Consider the following 22,419-nt stretch of genomic DNA (forward strand, 5'->3'; position numbering starts at 1 on the left):
CTTTAAAGTTGTGAGGTCCAGCATTTTGGCCCCACAAAGCTGTCGGGACCCCACAAGTATACTGGACTCCCGGTTTTTGGACCCCACAAATATATTTAAATACCCCACACACACACACACACACACACACACACACACACACACACACACACACACACACACACAGTGTTGGGTCAGAGGTTTTTCTTTGGGGTAAAGCCAACACAACGCCAAAGGTCATCAGGAGCCACCGGAGGTTGCTTTTCGTCTTCGTGGGTTAATTGGTGCCAAAGAGTGGAGGTTAAACTGGCGCTACACGACTCAGACCTCTCTCCTCTATCTTTAGCTGAGACAGCACAACACACGGGGCCACCTGGGAGTCCAGTGGCCGGCCGGGCAGCCGTGCATGCATCACGGGGAAGAAGAAAAAAAATGACTTGTTCACGGTGAAAGCGTAGCAATGGTTAAAGAGAAAAAGGAGAGTCGATGTGGACCTCCATGTTGGGCCTGTAAATAATCAGTCAGAGCTCAGAGCGCCGGCGTTAAATCACCTGAGGAAGACGGGGAGCGGGAGAGACCACGGCGGCGTCCGTGTACTGTGTGTGTGTGTGTGTGTGTGTGTGTGTGTGTGTGTGTGTGTGTGTGTGTGTGCGGGAGATACGTCGACAATAAATCAAATCACCTTCAGAGAACCGGAGGAGTCTTGTTTTGAATCGCACACACACCCACCCCCACACCGAGCCTCCGCACATCAAAAACAGATATGTACAATAAAAACCAATTAAGCAGCACAGCTGAAATGGGCGAGCGCGACAAATAAAACATCAAAAAAACTAAGAAAGCAGCCGAATGCAGCGGTCCGATTCTCTCAGTGAAGGCGATTGTGTGCCTAATAAAACGAGATTGTGTGAACCCGTCCGCGGCCTCGCAGTGGCCCCCGTTTTGCTGCGTGTTTAGGCTTTGAAGGCGTCGCAGCCCGAATGCGTCGCTTTTGATGTTCCCTCTGTGATTCTGGAGGGTGGATGTTCACATCACATCACACACACTGCCGAAAAACAAATGACAAGTCATTTAGTCTCATAGTCATTCTCTGCCAACAGGGGTGAGATAATCCCACTGGTTCCCACAGCAGCTTTTCTTTGTTTCAGGAAATTTAGAAATTAGAAATGAATAAATTATTTAAAGCGAGGCAAATTTCTCCTTGAGGAAGAGGTGCGTTTGATTTCTTTTGGTTTAATACCTTTAAAGGAGACCTCTTATATACCTTTTTCAGGTTCCAACTTGTATTTTGTGTTTCTACTAGAACATGTTTACATGCTTTATGTTGTTTAACACTTTATTTTTATCATACGGCCCATGGCTGCTGAACATGTATTTCCCCCCTCTGTCTGAGACGCTCCGTTGGAGCGCCTGTCTCTTTAAGCCCCCCTCCTGATTTGGCCCAGTCTGCTCTGATTGGTCAGTGTTTACAGATCTCCGGAATCTCCGCATCTGTGCGCTGCTGTCGCTGCCTCTGTACAGTCCGTAAGCGAGCCTTTACACCGTGAATAATCACCAATACAGGCTTCTAAACCAAACATTACACAACTGGACATGTTCCAGCAAGAATGGGTCCTGAAATTGGGGAGATATTAATAACATTTGCAGCCAAGATTACAGACTAAGGTGGGGACTCCCATCTTATCTCCATTCATTAATTCCTATTCAAAGGAATAAGGCCGGCTACAGACTGGCTGCGTGGCGTGAGCGGGTTAGCTGCGTGGTGTGTCCGTTTTTATTTCAGCTCTCATGTTAACAGGTTAGAGCTTACACACTGCCTGCGTGACACGCGGCTCGAGCCGCGCCGAAAACGCGTGCATGCTAGAAAAAGAACCAACGGCTATTTTTCACGTGAAACGCAAGCGTGTTGGAAGCGTTTCCAGGCAAAAAAGAATAGGAAAAGATGTTTATATGTCATTTTGACACAAATACATATTAATTATCTAGGTTTTGACATGATATAAATGTAATGTAAAAAAAAAAAAAAAAAAAATAATTATTGATTTTCAAATATTGCACCTGTCAGTACAGAACAAAATATTCTGTAGCCTATTTTTTCAATACTGCCGACGTTGTCTTTGCTGTAATGAAATCAGTCTATATTTATATTTATGTTTAACATGAAGTATACTACTGCTTGAGTGCAGTAAATCAATGGGAAACATACATGTACATGTGTACAGACAAGGCTAGCAGCAGCAGCAGCACGTCAGACACCTTTGGAAATATTAGAAGAGGTTGTTGTAAGATCTCTACGAAGTTTTGTATCCACTTGGGCTTCATACCCTATGGTTGAGAAAGATGTATGTGTGATACGTAGGTAAAATATAAACTCATTCATTCTTTTACTCACTTGACTCTTGACTTGTAAACTGAACTACTCTGGCTTATTCTTTGCTTTGTTCCAAGACTTCAGGACTCAGTAAGAGACTAAATGACTTGTTAGGGAGACTTTTCGCTGCACAGTCACTCACTGTGCCTTTCCTTTCATCCATCCCGTCTCTGCTGGTGTGCATCACTACAGGTGAAATCTCACATTATCCTCAGCGGCCATTAACACGAGGCCCAGAATGAATGGACTTCCAAACTAGCTCTCTTTTACTGACGCAAATTATCGCCGGTAATGTGCAGAGCCTCGGGTTGTAATCAGAGTTTTCTCTGCCGCGCTGTGTGAAGAGGGTGTTAGTGGACTGAAGCATGTACAGGTGTCATTAATCCTGGGTTTCTGTGCGACTGCAAGCACCGCAGGAAGCGGCGCCCACCTCCCCCCGGCTGCACAACAGCTAACAGGTTTAATAAATACTTCTGCTAAATGCCAAATAGCCCGGCCTCACACTGAGGAGGTGAAGAGGTGGGAACTAATGAGAGGCGACACTGACCAGAGAGCTTTTCCTTTAAGCTGAAAAACCCAGCAGGGAAACATTTACCACAGTGTGCGCAAACAACCCACTCGAACCAACCACAGCTGTGACGTGTACAAAGAAACAGCTGCTCTGTACAACTGTTAAATAAACCACAACAGACATTTTAAACATGTCCTGTGTATTAAAGTGCTCATATTATGCTCATTTCCAGGTTCATAATTGTATTTTGAGATTGTATCAGAATAGGTTTACATGGTTTAATTTTCAGAAAACACCATATTTTTTGTTGTACTGCACATTGCTGCAGCTCCTCTTTTCACCCTGTGTGTTGAGCTCTCTGTTTTAGCTACAGAGTGAGACATCTCACTTCTCTTCCATCTTTGTTGGAAGTCGCACATGCACAGTAAGTACTGCTAGCTTGTCAGTTGCAGAGTATGAGGAACTGAACCCAGGGCCGCTGCGGCGAGGACTGAGCCTCTGTATATGGGCGCATGCTCTACCAGGTGAGCTACCCAGGCTTCTCAGATGGTTCTACGGAACAAACCATCCGGCACGTCAGGTTAGAAGATGTTGGCAGTCATTGATCCTAACTGATATTGTGTTACAATAACATTTATGATGTTAATTCTTTGTGATGTTTCGACACTTAAGATATCGCAACAACTACCATCAGACTGACTCTGAATATTCATGTTCCCCAGAGCATAAAGTAAAAAAACATTTTGGTGATCTGATTTGACCGATCTTTCTTTTAGCTCCACCCTCAGGCAAATATTGATGCTTTAGCTTTAACTCCGGAAATAAAAAAATCCAAGCATCAGCTTGCTGTGACATTTACTGATCACATTCCTGCTTCCCAGAGGATGAACCTCAAAGTTTAATGACCTCTCAACTATCTTTTCAAGTGCCACATTCAAGACAAACTTTTTTATATTTAAAGGTCTAGTGTGTAAAGTGTTTAGTTGTTCATTATCAAAATCTGTGTTGCATTTTCATGAATATTTACCTCCACCATCAATTCCAAGTATTCCTATTGGCTTGAAATGTTACATTTGCGTTTGCATGAACTGGAGTAGACGCTCCATATTCATGCGCCATAATGTAAGGGACATACAGGACATACTGCTCTGCCTTTCACGTTTTCTCTGTCACATGATGAACTAACAGCTGCTGCTAATGCTGCTAACGGGTATCGTAGCTTCCTGGCCCCCGGCAAGTTTGAAGAAGGAAACATGGAGGACCACATGTATTCATAATCCAAATTTCAGGAACAGGAGGCTTCTTCTTCGCCCAGAAAAAGAAAAGGGAGATTGAAAAGAGCAAGAGACCGGCTTTTTGAAGCGTGAAGGCTACCGTAGCTGTAAAACGTACTTTGAACTGCGTGGCGCGAGAGAGTTGATTGATATATGATCTCAACGCTAGATGGGAGAGATTCCTACACATTGGACCTTTAACTACCTGTAAGGCTCAAAGAAAACTTGTTCACTGAATTGATTCATCAGTTAATCGATTCGCTTTTAAATGTTTTTTTCTGTCCACAGCCTGAAGATATTAAATGCACGATGATATAAAAGAGATTAAAACAGCAACTTTTCACCCTGAAGTGAAGCTGGAACAAAATAATTTTTTGACACGTAATTTGATAGATTATCAAAACGGTTGCCGATATATTATTGTTTTTGGTTGATAGACTAATAGTGTCAACTCTACAATAAACGTGGAAACACACAGGTGGAAAGTCATTTTAATAATGGAAAATGATCATTTCATTTTTACCGTCACGACCAAAATATGTTTGTTTTCATGTGACTTTTTTTGGATGGCTGACTGTGAGAATAAATGGTCACACGCATTCATGTTCAGTTTTCATGTTATGGTATACTACTGACAAGAGCATTAGTAATATAATCGGTACTCAGCTTTGGCCGATTCACTGACTGAAGCACTCAGAACTCAGGTTTCTTTCGGTTTCTGAATCAATTGGTGTCGGTGCACCTCGGATGATTGTGTCCCTTCGTAAACCCACACTGAAGTGTTGTAAAGTTGTAGAGGAGAGAGAAAAAAAAATAAGAAAAAGTCTTGTGTTGTGTTTGTAACTCGGCACCGTCGGTGATGCTCAAGAGTCCAGGTTCCTGCAGTGACGTGAACGCCGCGGCGTCGTTTCTCTGTACATGCGGACATTTTCAGTCCATCGATCTGACGTAACGTGAAGATCTGCAGACAGCACGACAGCCACTGATCCACACTTAACAGCCACAGCAGTTTCCTCCATCACTGTTTGTAGTATTTACAGCTCTGTACACTGAAAAAAGACGGCAAAAAAAACCAAAAAACTAAATGAACAAACCTGAAAAAGTTTTCAACAGCAACTCCGGAGATTGGAAAACAGCGTCTTTCGTTGATGACAAGCTGTTCCTGATTTAAAAACGAGCCCGGTTGATTTGATGCAACTCGGCTCAAAAATGTATTTTCCCGGAGACTCCGGAATCGACGGAGAAAAATGAAAAAGAAAAATCAGGATAGATAGCGTTACACAGTATACTTAAGTAGGATTTACAAATAGTTCTTCCCTTCCTCCCCCCCAAAGTTAGTTTTTTCTTTTTCTATTCCGACACAGCAAAATAGCCTAAAGCAACGCACACAAAATCCAACTGAAATACGTGAGTAGCTAAATAGTTTCCCATTAAATTATCACAACGATGTGGTGTAGTTTACATTCCTTCTGCAGCAGCAGGAGCCGCGTGTTTTCTTCAATTGATTTTAATGACTTCTATTTTACATTTGATTGGTTTCTAGAGGAGGGCGGTGGGCGGTGGGCGGTGGGCAAGGGTCTAAAGCCTTGTACGGTGGATGCAGTTATCAAAAGGGAGAAGGGGAGTCGGTGCTGCGGCACAGCGAGTAATAGGCACAGGGGGCGGCAGTGAAGGGGCAGGACAGGTGGTGGCGAGCAGCGACGGAGGGATGATGAGGGGGCGTAGAGGGGAGGTGATCCGCAGATTCAAGGTGGAGAGCTGCGCCCTCACAGGTAGATCTCCCTCTTGGAGGTCTGGCCGCTCGGAGTAGCGGCCGAGCGATACTCCACCGCCTGGCTCAGCGGGATCTCCTCCAGCCCACAGTCTTTACCGGACGGGTCTCCGCTCCCTGGGTAGGCACTGCTGTAGGGCGTCATGAAGCGCATGTTGGCCACTTTGGCGCCAACACCACCACCCGTCCCGGGCTCCTCCGTCATGGGCCTGGGGCTGCCGTTGGCCATCAGCTGCTCCTGCCCGTCCATCTCCTGGTAAGGCACGAAGGTGGAGAGCTTGGGGGCGTTCTTGCACACCTTGCGGGTGGGGGAAGGCTCGCCGGGCATCCAGCAGGAGTCGGAGTGCCCGAACTCGGTGCACTCGTGGGTGCAGTTACCGGTCATCGCCACGTCGGGAAGGGGCCTGAGGTCTGCAAAGAAAAAAATCACAGAGACAAGGAAAAGGCTGAGTAACATTGAAACAACAGGGGAGGATAAAAAGATCAGAGATGGAGATGAAGTTGAGGAACAGAGCTCTCATAGGGAGGGCCAACTGTCCATATTTGCTATGGCTTTATTTTGTATATCTTCTGTTCTCAGACTCGTACAGAACTGAGCTGTTCTGATTAACTATTCGTACATATAGCTACGAAAAGTAATGCACTGTAATCCGTATGTATTCCAAGTATTTATTACAGCACATTGACTGCTGCTGTATAAGAGTACAAAGATCCTCATAGGGAGGAGGTCGGGGGGGATGTTTGGCTCCTAAAACACAGGGCTTTCAAGAGGGGGATTGGAGTTCATGTCCTGAAGAAGTTAAGGAGAAAACACAAGACTTTCACCCAGGAAACAGGTGTTCATGTCCTGAAGAAGTTAAGGAGAAAACACAAGACTTTCACCAGGAAACAGGTGTTCATGTCCTGAAGAAGTTAAGGAGAAAACACAAGACTTTCACCAGGAAACAGGTGTTCATGTCCCGGGAACACTACTTAAAGGTGCAGTAGGTACGCCTTATAAAACTCCCTCTCTGTCATATCTGCTGAAACTGACCCTATGTTCCAGTAGAACTACATGAAGCTGGTCATTAAAAATAAATCCAGCTCCTCTGGCTCCACCTACAGCCTGGAGTGAGATTTACAAAAATCCACCGCTCCCTGTTCAGACGCACCAATCAGGGCCAGGGGGGGTGTCTAACTGTTCAGATGCACCAATCAGGGCCAGGGGGGGTGTCTACCTGTGTGTCAATCACCACTCATGCACACGCATTCATTCTCCCTTGTGGGGGGAGGGGCTTAGGAGACCGTTTTGGGCTTTAGCAGAAAGGGGGGAGGGACTGAGAAGTTGTCGATGTTCAAATTTTTTGGCTAAGTCCTGGATCTTCACAATCCTACCTACAGCAGCTTGAAGGGGACCGGTGTTTTAACCCAAACCACAAACTTTTTTCTAATCTAACTAGTCGTTTTGGTGTCTAAACTTAACTGTCGTCTCCGCAGGACAGTCACCTTTTGACGGTCGGTCACCTTTTGACGGTCGGTCACCTTTTGACGGCTAAACGTAACTGTCATGTGACCGGCCAGCGTCGCTGTAATTTTAAAGGATATCATACCAATTGTTTAGCATACATTTTTGTACAATCTCATATGAACCCGTTCATGAAAATCCGTTGACTGAACAACATGCACTGCCTTGCATTTTCTCTGTTGTACGTTTCTATGATGAACCAGTAATTCTTCACTGATGTGTCTGCAAGTGTGTTCTGCCTTTTATTTGATCATTTTTCTGCTTTGTCTCTCTTTTATCAATATTTATGATGTTTTTGTTGTTGCATTGTCTTGGATACAGCTGCTTGTTTTTGCTCTGTGATTTTGTTTAATGCCTGGCTGCAGAACAATTTCCTTTGAGATAATAAAGTTAAGAGTCAAAGTTGACTGTAAATAGAACTGTATTTGACAGAAAATAGATAAAGGTTGCCAGCCACAAACATTGGTATTTCTGTGTGTCACGATCTCTGTGTAAATGTTGCTTTTGTCTCTTAAAAAAACCAACAAACCTGAGAGCGCAGTGTCACAGTATGGCAAGAGCAGGAGAGATGCTGATTAAAACTCTATCCCTTTATCCACACACACAGCTCTCCATTTGAAGGGAATTAATTAAAGCTCCTGCGTATTTTTAAAGTCACTAATAGTTCACAAAGTGCCAGGAACGTTGCTTAATTTGTTGCATCCACATATCAAACGGCGACTGCTGAGCGTGAAACAGGATCTGCCGGTTTGAAAGGAGGAAAAAATAAATAAATCACGCTCAGTTTCGTCAAAAACGTTAATTATGTTGTTCAAACAGCCAATTAAGGCAAAAATGACAACCCTGTAACTGCTTTTTTCTTTACCTACAAGAAATGACACGATGCGAGATGACGGGCACAGAAGATGCTTTAAAAATCATTTCATTTCTGTTTTTTTCCCCCTTTATATTCATTGATATTGTCAACATTAAGCTTGTGATTTCTCCCCACTGGGGTTTTCTGTACTTTGGTATGATTCTAACTTTAATCCTGAGCCTCTGAGACAGACAGGCGGACGGACAGAAACTGACAGACAGGCGGACGCAGGGCTGAGTTCGCATTTAAAGAATCACAGCTTAGAGTGGAAAAAGGTCAGAGATGGAAGCAGACATATCAATGCGTATGCAGAAAGTAACCTTTCTTCTGTGCGTGACATTAGATCATTCTTTGATACTGGAGGTTGGAGGCTTGCGGGAGGGGCGGAGGAGGAGGAGGCGGAGGAGGGGGGGTGCGCGTCCTCCAGGGGAACGGCGCTTATTTCCCAAAATGCCCTCTGCTTCATGCATAATTTAAATTCATTGCCTCCCTTTTTTTTTTGTTGCAAAAGGAGCTACAGTCGGCTTTTCTGTCTGTTTGCGGGGTTGATGTGTACGTTTTAATCCCGGGGAGTGCTGAGTAGCGACCGCGCTCCCCTCCCCACATTCTCACGCCCGCTGCCGCCGCCGCAGTGGATTTTAGTTTTTAAGCACTTCCCATGCAAAAGCAAGGTGCTTGCAAAAATGTTAAGTCATGTGCGAGTGGCTGCTGAGTTCAGAGTGGCTGTTTAATAAGTGCTTTGCCTCCGAACGTCGTGTCAGCAGGAGGCTTATAAAGCACGGGCGCCTGCAGAGCTGCACGGCTGAACAAACTCTCAACTTGACTCACTTCAACAACAACAGCAGAGAAAAAGACTCAGCAGCTAAGTTCAGCTGGGCTGCAGCCTCTAGAAAAACCTTGTTCAAACAACTGCTAAGACCTCTGACCCCTGACTGTGTGTCTGTCAATGGAAGAAGTTAAGGAGAAAACACAAGACTTTCACCCAGGAAACAGGTGTTCATGTCCTGAAGAAGTTAAGGAGAAAACACAAGACTTTCACCCAGGAAACAGGTGTTCATGTCCTGAAGAAGTTAAGGAGAAAACACAAGACTTTCACCCAGGAAACAGGTGTTCATGTCCTGAAGAAGTTAAGGAGAAAACACAAGACTTTCACCCAGGAAACAGGTGTTCATGTCCTGAAGAAGTTAAGGAGAAAACACAAGACTTTCACCAGGGAACAGGTGTTCATGTCCTGAAGAAGTTAAGGAGAAAACACAAGACTTTCACCAGGAAACAAGTGTTCATGTCCTGAAGAAGTTAAGGAGAAAACACAAGACTTTCACCCAGGAAACAGGTGTTCATGTCCTGAAGAAGTTAAGGAGAAAACACAAGACTTTCACCCAGGAAACAGGTGTTCACGTCCTGAAGAAGTTAAGGAGAAAACACAAGACTTTCACCCAGGAAACAGGTGTTCATGTCCTGAAGAAGTTAAGGAGAAAACACAAGACTTTCACCCAGGAAACAGGTGTTCATGTCCTGAAGAAGTTAAGGAGAAAACACAAGACTTTCACCAGGGAACAGGTGTTCATGTCCTGAAGAAGTTAAGGAGAAAACACAAGACTTTCACCAGGAAACAGGTGTTCATGTCCTGAAGAAGTTAAGGAGAAAACACAAGACTTTCACCAGGAAACAAGTGTTCATGTCCCGGGAGTACTACTTAAGGGAACCGGTGTTTTAACACAAACCACCATCTTTGTTCTTATTTTAACTCAACCCAGTCTCACGGCAGTTGGTGAAATGGTCACGTTATTTTTAATCTATTGATTCATGTTCACGGGGACGTTTTTCTCATTTTTTTCGTGGTGGCCAGCACGAAAATGTAAAGTAATGTATTTCAATGGGAAGCATATGTCGTGATCACAGCACAACTACGGTAGCGAGTAGTATGAAAAGAACAACACAGGACTTTCACCCGGGCGAGTGGGGATCGCGTCCCGGGTGTGGCGTTTTGTTTCCCCGTTGTTTTCCTAATCACAACTGTCCCGTTATTGTCGCGTGTCCCCCGCGGCCGTCTCCTGGCGTGTGAGGCGTCCTTTCCCCGTTGTTTTTTTCCTAAACCCAACCTCCGGCGTCCCGTTGTTGTCGTTGCGTGTTCCCCAGAGACCGCGGATCGTGTCCCGGGGTGTGATGTTTGCTTTCCCCATTAATCTTTTCGTGCTGGCCACCACAAAAAACACGAGATAAACATGTTGTTGTTGTCAATAGATTAAAAATAACGTGACAATTACACAAACTGCCGTGAGCCCGTGTTGTTTAACTAGCCGGTTTTGGTGCCTAAACTTAACTGTTGACACCGCATGACAGTACACAGAAAAGTACACTGTGTAGTTTTTAAAGTATTGTATTAGCTAAAATCAATGTCTTCAATCATAAATATGTCCTCATTGGTGTAAAATGACCTCTGCCAATGATCTGACTTAACCTCGTAAGCGAATAATTTCTTATCTGTATTTACATTGGACAGGCAAGTCCAAGGAGGCTTCCATGTCGTTCCTCCTCTAATCACTGAGAGGGACATACAGCACTAGCATACCTGTCTAGCTAATCCTCAACGCGTCCTCGTTCAGAGCCAGCGTCACGTGACTGAAACCAGCTGAAACGGAGAAGGAGATCAGTGAGAGGCGCTTGTCACCGCCCCGGCAAATCTGAAAGCCTGCACTGCACTTCAGTTCATAACGGAGGATCATACTTATGCCGAGTCACAGGAGAAGGAATCCTCGTCACCAAAAAAAGCGAAAAAGGGAATTAAAAAGGCAACGTGACACATAACGGCTACCGTAGTTGCAACGCGCATTTTGAAAAAGCGAGGCGCTAGAGAGCACTATTCGTTTGAATACAAAATACTATTTCACCGCTAGATGGGAGAAATTCCTACACAGTGTACCTTTAACTGAAGCCGATGAAAAGACCGTCCCCTCATGGTGCTCTGTACCCGGCTCACAGTCACTTTTTCTCGGCTACATTTAACTGTAACGACCGCTGAGCTTAAGTGTCATGTGTTTGCGCATAGGTTTTGTGATGATATTGTGCAAACCCTTTCATGAGAATGCGTTGCAGTAAGACGTGAGGCATCAGCAGGAAGGGGATCCTGACCCTCAGTATGAGTCACTAAGTACATTATCCAAATGTAAGTTTTAAGCCAACTATAGCATCTGAATGTCAGAAACTGAATTGTGACCTTTACTGACTCAGTGACTAATCACTTCGTAAAAGACTAAAAAGACTTGCTTTTATGTTATCTGGTCTGTTTATGGTGTTGTTCATTTAATTTTATTCATTCAATTGTCTGTCCTTTAAAGCTGCCCTATCTTTTATTTTCACTATTACAATGATGTGTATTGATTTGTATGTGCTTTTGTTTCTCCTGTCACAATACTTTTTACAATTTACAATTCCTGCCCTGGGGCCACTGAGCATGTTTTTTTTAGACCGTGTCTCAAGTGAGCCCCAAGCCTTTCCTCTCGTGCGACCATCGGCCCTTTCTAAAACTCTCAAGAGCTCTGTCTGAATAAAAAAGGCTCAAGTAAACACAGAAAATCCGTTCCCATGTGTGAAAAGTATGTTTTAAGACTGCATTTGTGTTTGTTGAATTATTACACATCAAACATGGGGACGGCTGGTATTCCAGCATAATGAAACTGCACACATCGCACAGAGAGTGGGATGATCAATTAGCGTTGGGTTGGTGATGAAAACATCAAAAAAGCAACATGGCGTTGACAAAGTGACAGAAACGTCGGGGGAAAAGCGCTGACAAAGCAACAAAACTTTTGACGAAGTGACAAATGTAGAAAAAGCGTCAAAAACATAAAAACAATGTGACAGAAACGTCAAAAAAGCGGCACAAATGGCATAATACGTGACTAAAATGTTTTGGACTGTACCAACAGAGTGAAACATTTTTATTCAAAAAGCGACAAAACTTCAACAAAGTGAAAACATCGTTGAAAAAATGTCAAAAACATCCAAAAAAGCGACAGAAAAGTCTAAAAAAGGGACCAAAAATTGCGAAAAAAAGCAACAAAAACTTACAAAAATCAAATAAAATGGCACAAACTTCATAAAACGTGACTAAAATGTTTTGGACCGTACCAACAGAGTGAAATCCTTGCTGGATTAATAAAGGTATTTCTTCTTCTGATTGGGGGGCTTAATTCCTGCCCTGGGGCCACTGAGCATGTTTTTTTTAGACCGTGTCTCAAGTGAGCCCCAAGCCTTTCCTCTCGTGCGACCATCGGCCCTTGCTAAAACTCTGTAAGGCTCTTTCTAAATAAAACAGCCTCCAGGAAACACCGACATCCGAGAAAACCGTCCGATTCTGAAATAAATGTATTTTGAAAGGGCTTTAGAATCCATCCAAAACAAAAAATTGTGTCACGTCAACCCTCTGACTTTGTATTTTCCGATTATCTGTCCTCTTTGTGCTAACCCTCACAAGTTCCTTTACAGACGATCCTGTTTGTCACTTATACGAGCTCTCCGACACTTGTCAGAGCGGAGCGTTCTCGGGGGAGCCATCTCTGAGCAGGTGATGTTTTTACGAGTATAAGAGCAGATAAACAGGAAGTTCAGCTTCTGTTCAATCCCTCCGGTAGTAGTATGACGTGATCAAACTGTTGCATCACAACTCATCTCAAATGAAAGCAAGTCATGTCACAGATATATCACTTTAGCACACAGAGACTGACATAAATAATAATAAAAGAACATACACACAATATAAGAAAATAAACGTATGTTACATTAGTTTCTAAAGTTATATTTGCATGTTAGCAGAAAGAGTTTTCACTCTAATTACATCCTCTTTGGCCATTTTTTCGACAGTATTAAGTTGCTGTCAACAAAACGTATCTCTTCCTACTAAACTTTGCAAAAACATTTCACATTAAAAGCTTTCTAGTGGCTCAAAGGGCATACTCACTCCCATGCCTGGCACATTTTTAAACGTGCAACATGAGCAAGTAAGTGGTACGTTTCCTAGATATCGGTAATTTCATATTTCAATATATATCACAATATATATAGCATGTTTTCTGGTAATTAGTAAATAAATAAAGCCCTCTTTTTTGTATACTCCTGTGTGAATGAAATGCTAAAAAGTACTGAGTGTTTTTTCATTTAATTAAGGTAGGATTGTGAAGATCCAGGACTTAGCCAAAAGATTTGAACATCAACAACTTCTCAGCCCCTCCCCCCTTTCTGCTAAAGTCCAAAATGTTCTCCTAAGCCCCTCCCCCCACCATGGAGAATGAATGCATGTGCATGAGCAGTGATTGACACGCAGTAAGACACCCCCCTGGCCCTGATTGGTGCATCTGAACAGGGAGCGGTGGATTTTTGCAAATCCCACTCCAGGCTGTAGGTGGAGCCAGAGGAGCTGGATTTATTTTTAATGACCTGCTTCATGTAGTTCTACTGGAACATAGGGTCAGTTTCAGCAGATATGACAGAAAGGGAGTTTTATAAGGCTTACCTACTGCACCTTTAAGAACTTTAGTGCAAAAATAACCATAACATGCCACAAAAGAAGAAACAAATTCCTTTGGGGACACTAGAAGGCTTTTTTAACATCTATAAAATCCACAGCAGGAAGTGTGGCTTCATTGATAGTAGCTTGACAGAGATTAATCTACAGCACGACTCTTGTTGTACTGATTGGATTAGTGCTGTGGAAATGGGCATAGTAATGAATGTATCAAGCTGAGAGGTAAACGAGGTGGAAGTGTTGAGTATGCATTAACAGCAATCAACAGAAATTTAAAACAGACAATAGTATGTCAAGAAGAAAGGAGGATTGGTTTAAACTGGCTGTATGAGTGTACTAGGTGGGGAATGAACTACTGCAAAAACAATCCTCAATATGCACTCGTCATATGACTAAAATAACGGGGGCGAATCAGAGTGTGACCCCGCTCTGGCCCCCGGCACAGCAATGTGTAGCTCTAATCACAGAATTTAGCGCTGGGCTGATGGGGGTCGTGTTCGTCCTTATTAAGCACAAGAACTAATTGGCTCTGCTTTGAGATCGAGCTAATTGGCGAGCATGGCAGGAGAAAGAGTTTGGGCGGTTAGGGTGGGTTGTGGCTAAGATGTAAGATCAATGACGGGGTTGGATAACGAGGCCTTCATCCAGTGGTGGACATGGGCAGCTTGGTGCCACTACGAAGGCAGATCAGATGCCGTTTTAACTTCTGCTGACTCCCATTAGTGACTAAAGCACAAACATCATCATCTGAGAATTTGATCACCTCAATAATTACTTTGACTTTACTGTGTTGTGTCTTGAGGCCTAAAGCCCATTTCAGACCAAAAATCTGTGACAAGACGAGTTGAAAGATTTACCTTTTCCTAACTTTAACCAAGTGTTTTTGGTTGCCTAACCCCTACCGTACTTTAAGTAGGGCTGTCCTCAACTATAGAAGATCTTAGTCGAACTAATTGATTCTTTCATTTAAAGCTGTAGTGCGTAGTTTCTGTCGCCCCCATGAGGAATTCTAATTAACGACAACAACACTGTTGCCGCGTCCACATGATACAAGCCTTCCGTGATTGCGCACCACCCTCATCCCTCCTCCACACGGTTGCTAGTAGCCAAGGAGGACACGGAGGATTACAAAAACATGATGGACTCTTCAGAAGAGGTCATTTCCTTCACTTGAGTTTCTGCGCGGGAAAGTTGCCGGACAACACGATTGCTGGATATACCAAACCAACTACACTGAAACAACTGGAGCACAAAGTATCGTATATTCCGTATAGCTGAAAGGAACATCGCGACCGTGGGTGGTGAAAATAAGGCCCTACGCTTTTCAGTGTCTATTACTGTATTTCGCTAAGAGGAAACTCAATAAAAAGCCATTTGCCAACACTATATAGTATTAAGTTGCTGTGAACTGTAGCCTACATTCACCACTTCTACACAGAGGCAGAACATAACGTAATCTCCGCCAAATCCTCCATCATGATAGCAATGCACCAAGGTCCAAACGCGCCTGACTTTTAAAGGGAATGGGAGATGATCTCTGATTAGTTTATTGCATGTTACGCCCAAAACACACTTCTGATTAATGAAGACACTAAGCACAACCCTTGTAAACCATGCGCCCTTTTTTTCCACCGTCAAACTAGCAAAAGCTTCACGCCAAAGATCGTCAAACTGTTAATGTTTGTACAGTTGGTCACAGAGACGTACATGACAGCAGCTTTAGTTTGTGATTGTAGGTTTCTCATCAGTATTTTAGAGACGTTTGAAAAGTTCTGGGTTAACCCCTGGAGGAGGAAATGCTATCTCTACAGTCCCCTCGGCGAGGCTCTGTCAGAGGGCCGTAACGCTGAATTCAAGGTTGCCTCTATTAGTCAAGGCTATTTAAAATGGAGTATCCCTCCTGAGTCCACCCCCCACCCCCTCCAGCCCTTATCTGCACTCCTGAGTTTCAGTTAACCCCGGGGACCCTCGCTCGCCCTGACAGCCTCTCTCTCTCTGCATAATACACCGCGCTACCTTGGTCACCATTTTCCGGTCAAACTAATTAGATTTCAGAGTCCCCCCGCTTGGGAAAGATGTCAGTGGTATGAAATGGAAATAATTTCCAGATGAGTGTCTGACATTTTTACACTGTCGACTAGAGTAAAGAGCCCAGTCGGATTGGCTCTCCCTTTCCCTTTTTCCCCTCCTTTTCCTCCTCTTCTTCTTTTCCGCTCCATCACTTTAGTCGCAGAGATATGCTAAACCCTCGTGCTTCCCCTCTCTCTGCTCAGTCCTGGGTGATAAATGGAAGCGAATGTACACAAAAGACAGCTTCTCTTTTTTCTGCTTCTGCTTGAAGTGTTAATGTGTTTAATTACTTTGAAGCTGGGCTTATGTGTGTGTGTGTGTGTGTGTGTGTGTGTGTTTGTGTGTGTTGCAGTTAGAGCTGCAGTAGGGAAACCTTCAATTAATGCCTTTTCTCTGTTGGTGACAATGGCTCCAATTTATCTTATGGGAACAATAGAGGAGTGAGAGGAGGTGCAGCCGCTCTGAACGCTCAAAGACGTCCAGAAGAAAGGGAACGATGTGCTGCTGCTGCTGCTTCCCCCGCTGCAGTGACTGGTGACGCCAACAACCCACACACACACACACAAGAATACCTTAGTTTTAGAAACATGTCACTGACTTAGATTCACTCCCTTGAGGCTATAACCACAGAGCCGGGATCACAGTAGACAACATGTATGCTCTTCTGTGTGTTTGGGAGGTCACATTGTCAGATCAGATGATTATGGCATCCTAAATCTCTGTCTACACTTGGCTGAGAGACGTGTCAGACATAAGGTAGTGTCGCTTTGCCAGACCTTCCTCCTAGAGCTTAGATCGGTCCCAAAAAAATCAAGCCCGACCCTACCCGAGCCAGTGCACGTTGTGTTCGAGCACGGCCCGGCCCATTAATTGTAATTATGAGCCAGAGCCTGATTTGGGCTGATACGTGGGCAGTTATAACTGACTTTCTCAACTCTCTCCTATTTGTAGTCTAGTAGCCCTAGTATGATGTGTGCATGTGTTGCAGACTTCAAATAAAACTCTATGTTCTACCGGACTGAAACAGCCGGACTCGCAGCGCCATGACCTCAGACTCTGACCATATTCCTACCACGACATTATCTGCTCAGATTTCTCTCGGAAATATTACAACAAGGTAGTTGTTTTTATGGAGCAGGGAGCACACACCGCTATAAGCCCCAATCTGTATTCATGGTCACACACACACAAACACCAACTTGGTATGAATCTTTAGTTCAGTAATGATTGTACACACACAACGCACGCACGCACACACACACACACACACACAGTGTGTTTCACTATCTTTGTGGGGACCCGTCATTGACATAATGTATTCCCTAGCCCCTTACCCTAACCTTAACCATCACAACTAAATGCCTAACCTTAACCCTTACCCTCACCCTAACCAGAACCTCATTCTAACCCTAATCCTAAAACCAAGTCTTAACCCTCAAACAGCCCTTTAAAGTTGTGAGGTCCAGCATTTTGGCCCCACAAAGCTGTCCAGACCCCACAATTATACTGTATTCCCAGTTTTTGGACCCCACGAATATAGTTAAACAAGAACACACACACACACACACACACACACACACACACACACACAGTCTTACGTGTTCTTGCCATCAGAGGTTCAGCGTGATCCTGGTTTATCAGAGTATCAGAGCACTCTGTGTTCCTATAAAGATTTTACAAAACTGTAACCTAACCTTACTTTAAAATGTAATGATAATAATCAAAGAGACAATTGACACTGAAAGAAATTACGCTGCCTGCTAGGCTCATTCTCCGAAAAATCTCGACAAATATTCGATGGATTGCAATCACATTTTGGTACATATTCTGATGGTCCCCAGATAAAGAGCGCAAAGATCCGTATAAGGAGGATGTCGGGGTGGATGGGTGGTTTTTATAACTCAGGGATTTCATGTGGGGGAGTGGAGTTTGTGTCCTAGAAGAAGTTCAACTTAACTGTTAGGACCGTTCACGTCTCAACTGCTGTAACATCTTTGTTGGCAGTCACATGCTCAGTAGCTAGGTAAGGACCACATGCTCAGTAGCTAGGTAAGGACCACACGCTCAGTAGCTAGGTAAGGACTACATGTTCAGTAGCTAGGTAAGGACTACATGTTCAGTAGCTAGGTAAGGACTACATGCTCAGTAGCTAGGTAAGGACTACATGCTCAGTAGCTAGGTAAGGACTACATGCTCAGTAGCTAGGTAAGGACTACATGCTCATTAGCTAGGTAAGGACTACATGCTCAGTAGCTAGGTAAGGACTACATGAGCTAGCTAGCTGTTTCTCCAACTTCAGTAGTACAAGGCAGGTTTAGCTGGGAGACTTCTTCTAAACGAGGGCACACTTCCAACTTTGTGTGGAATACCTGCAGAACAGGGACATGGAAGTAGTTCTATACAATTTATTTTGTAGATTAGGGTGAATCCGTGTGTTTTGCCATTGAGAACGAGCGGTTGGCCCTCTTTTCTTTTTGGCTAGTGACGTAGAAAGCCGTGCAGATGTTGACCAGAGACTGAAGGCAGGACACATTCAGAAACCGTATCTCACTCAGAACAGCATGGATGGTTTTTTTCAAAATGTGTATGCGTGTGGAAGCACCAGAGACACGACATAACTCCCCAAATCCCAGAAAAAGTGATTCTTTCCTAATATGGGCACTTTAAGTGAACTCTTTGTCTCAGATTGATCCTTGTGTTTTGGTAAACTCAGATAGAAAGAAGACGTATGTGTCTTTGTTTTTAGAACCAGAAGCATTGTGTGCGATCTGCTCTTTAAAAGAGGACCATGTTGTCTGTAATCTGCACAGCAGGAAATACAGCTTTTTGAATCCTTTGTCTTTATTTCTTTCCCTCTTTTCTGTGCTGCCTCCTCCCTCCATCAGTCCATCCCTTCTCCATCTCTGTGGTTTTCTCTCTCTCTCGCTCTCTCTGACCCCCCAGTCTGGCTCTGTGTGGAAACCTTGCCAGCTCTAATTAAACTTTGGGCAGATTAGAACTTTGCCTTGTCAGTCTTTATTCATGCTTAAACAAGTTATTACTTTTTGAGAAATTAAATTAGCCGGCAATTAATTAATCGACACAGAGCTGGGAAAAGGGGGGACGAAGGGGAGGAGGAACGGAGGGAGGGAGGTGAGGGGGAGATGAAAGTGGAGGAAAAGAAGACAGGAAAAGGGAGGGGGGGGGGGAGGGGGGGGAGAAGTCGGGTTTGGCAGAAAATGAAGGAAATGGAGATAGATTTATCTCAAAGACAGAGGGAAAGAAGAAAAAGGGGAATTATAGATGTTTAAATGTCATCTGTTCTTTCACTAATTAGCGCGAGAGAGCGATGAAGATGAAAATCGTTTGGGGTTTTCGATTCCCCAACAAACATCAACATTTGATGCTTTCAGAAGTCTAAAACTACCCCCCCTACCCTCCTCCCCCCACACACTCCCCTCCCGCCTCATGTGGTGAAGATATTAGACAGACAACTATTCCCCGGTTTTCCAAATCAAAAATAATTCACCCGCAGACTCTTTCTGAAGGCAGGACAAAATCCAAAGAGGCTTTTAGGAAGAGAGATGAAGAGTATCTACTTTGTTTCTCGCCCTAATGGGTTTTCTCGTTGATTTAACATCGGCTCTGCTCCTGCCTCTGACATCGACATATTGACTGACATGTTTAAAATGAGTCCCGTCCTGGCCTTAGCCTCTCCTCTGCTTCCTGTGAGGTGTAAATCCATTTCCTTCTTTCGCTTTAAGCCCCCGGTGTCGAAACCAACCAACCGAGCGACCAAACGACACGGCAGCCGAGGCGAGGAGGCCACAGTCGATGGGAAATGACGCCGATGCGACAGAAGGTTTATGTAATCTCTTTCCCGGAGCGATTGGAGGATGTATAGAAACCCGTTCTCACTCCCAACTCGTCACATACTGACGCTTGGTCAGTGTCTCTCAGCGTCAGAAACAGACGCAAAAATCACCTTTCAGCTGTATGGGACGCACCGGGCAGAGCAGCAGCTGGACCGCGGCGCTGTAAGATGACGTAGTATTAAGAGAGACAACGCTAGGGAGTAGTATGAAAGACTGAAAATCTGCGTAAGGAGGCAGACCGGAATTCTCCTTTAAACGGCCTGGCCCCGGAGTATTTGTCCGAGATTTTAACCCTGCGTGAGCACAAGCGGTCATTGCGGTCTTCAAATCAACTGGTTTTAGAAGTCCAAAGGTCAAGGAATAAACGGGGGGGTGATCTGCCCCGAGACTCTGGAACAAGTTACCCCCTGATATTCACACTATTACAGATGGAGCTCTTTTTAGATCCAAACTCAAAACGTATCTGTTTAGAATGGCTTTTATTACGTGGTGGTGGTGTGACAATTTCCTTCTCCTCCTCCTGTTTCTATGTAACCTTTTCTGATTTTACTGTTGTCTATATTTGTATTAGTGCTGTCAGTTAAACGCGTTATTAACGGTGTTAACGCAAACCCATTTTAACGGCGTAAATGTTTTTATTGCGAGATTAACGTTCTTTTTGGCCTAACAAACTTTGTAGTTTTTTTCACATGCTGTTGCATCAACTAGTAATGTTAGAAAAACTACAACACCACACCGGATCTAGCTAGACCGGAAACAGAACAACAGGCACGCCGCACACACTTGTTTGGGCTTGCGAGCCGGCCAAAGAGTAGTAGGCTAACGTTACGTTTTGAGTGGATGGCGAGCGCGAGACGCCGAAATGGATGTTAATAAGATTCTGAACGGAAAGTTTACTTTTAAAAAGTTGCCAAATGGATCTATTGACAAGACCAAAGTGATCTGTGTGTTTTGTCGTTGTGAACTGAGCTATCATCGCAGCACGTCCAATCTGAAATACCACTTGATGGCCAAGCACACAGCTGATGGCCAAGCACACACCTGATGGCCAAGCACACAGCTGATGGCTGAGCACACAGCTGATGGCCAAGCACACACCTGATGGCCAAGCACACGCCTGATGGCCAAGCACACAGCTGATGGCCAAGCACACAGCTGATGGCCAAGCACACAGCTGATGGCCAAGCACACAGCTGATGGCCAAGCACACAGCTAATGGCTGAGCACACAGCTGATGGTCGAGTTCTCCGCCCCCTCGTCAAAGCAAGCCGATCCACTTTTCCATTTGATAAGATCATTAAAATGAGAAAAAATAATGGGACAAAAAGAAATCTAGGGACATTTAGAATAGATAAAAATGTGCGATTAATTGTGATTAATTGCGAGTTAACTATGACATTAATGTGATTAATCGCGATTAAATATTTTAATCGTTTGACAGCACTAGTTTTTATTCTTTTTATTGTATGATATGTTGGTTTATTCTTGGTTCCTGATGTAAAGCACTTTGGATACCTGCTGGTTGCTGTACAGTGCTATATAAATAAATGTTGATTGATTGATTGATTGATTGATAATTAACTTTGCTACAGATTCATAAAAAAACATCTTTTGGTGGAGCCTGGGGGAACCAGACGTCAGATCGGCGCCTAAAGTTCTAACCAACGCTTTTATTTGTAGCGTTTTGTATTTGAGAGTAGCGGCTGAAAGCGAAACCAAAGCAAGTACAAAAGAAACTGCCCCGAGCCATATCACATACAATAACACAGCAGCTTCTCCTGGTTATTAATATTTGACCACTCCATCCTGGTGTGTGTGTGTGTGTGTGTGTGTGTGTGTGTGTGTGTGTGTGTGTGTGTGTCTGTGTGTGTGTGTGAGAGAAAGAGGTCATTAGAGATGCTGAGGAACATAGTTTGTTGTGTTTGTTTTGAATGCACAGACTGACCTGAATACAGAGATTCCGGCTGGAATGAGAGCTGGCACATCTGGCTGCATCTGTTTAAAGGGAAATTCACGCTCTCATTTTTTTCTGGTAATCTTATACCAGGGGTGTTTGTGCTGCAAACCAGCAACTCCAGGGCACTCGTATCTGATTGGGAAGGATCATTTTTTTGTCTTGTTTACTGAGATAAATAACTAAAACTATAAAACTATAGCCGGCCGGCGATTGTATTAGATTCTCATTTCCAGACATGTTTATATTTTTGTATATTGTTGCCAGATTTAACTGCACACTACATTTACTCTGTTCGAGCTCAGCGGAGAAGTCTCGCCCAATCCAAAAATACAATCTGGGGCTGTTAAGAGTTTCTTGAATGAATGAAAATGGCCACAGACACGGCTCAAAATGTGGAGAAATGTCATATAAATGGCCGCCTTCTGCACAGTTATACTTTCTGTCCCGGTGTTCTGTTGTGCTATGAATAACAGTGAAATGAAAAGGTGTCTGGCAATAATAAGGGGAATAATGGGCGTCGTGTCGTGGTGTTCCCCTCCTCTGAGTCTGTTATCTATCCTACATGTGGACACATCTGTGTGAACACCTGAGACCGGAGTCCATTACTGTGTTTGCGTGGAGTCCATTTTCCATTTTACTGTCCATAATTTTCTCCTGATGTGTCCGTCTGAAAAATGCTATTTTAGTGTCAGAATGTTCTGGAGATATGCGGCTTGTAAAGAATGGGTCCAATACTTACTTTGGTGAC

The 22,419-nt window shown here is 44.0% G+C and overlaps 1 protein-coding gene across 1 annotated transcript in view; it reads right to left on the reverse strand.

Annotated features, from left to right (window-relative positions):
- Positions 1-582: 582 nt before the first annotated feature.
- The window catches only part of LOC144524040 (protocadherin-1-like), a 248,138-nt gene continuing 226,301 nt past the window's right edge, over positions 583-22,419 (reverse strand). Inside the window, exon 6 of the mRNA XM_078260004.1 lies at positions 583-6,317. Coding sequence (XP_078116130.1) covers positions 5,902-6,317 — 416 coding nt within the window. The 3' untranslated portion in view covers positions 583-5,901. The remainder of the gene's footprint in view (positions 6,318-22,419) is intronic.

Source organism: Sander vitreus, chromosome 10 (assembly GCF_031162955.1).
Source record: "Sander vitreus isolate 19-12246 chromosome 10, sanVit1, whole genome shotgun sequence".
NCBI lineage: Eukaryota > Metazoa > Chordata > Actinopteri > Perciformes > Percidae > Sander > Sander vitreus.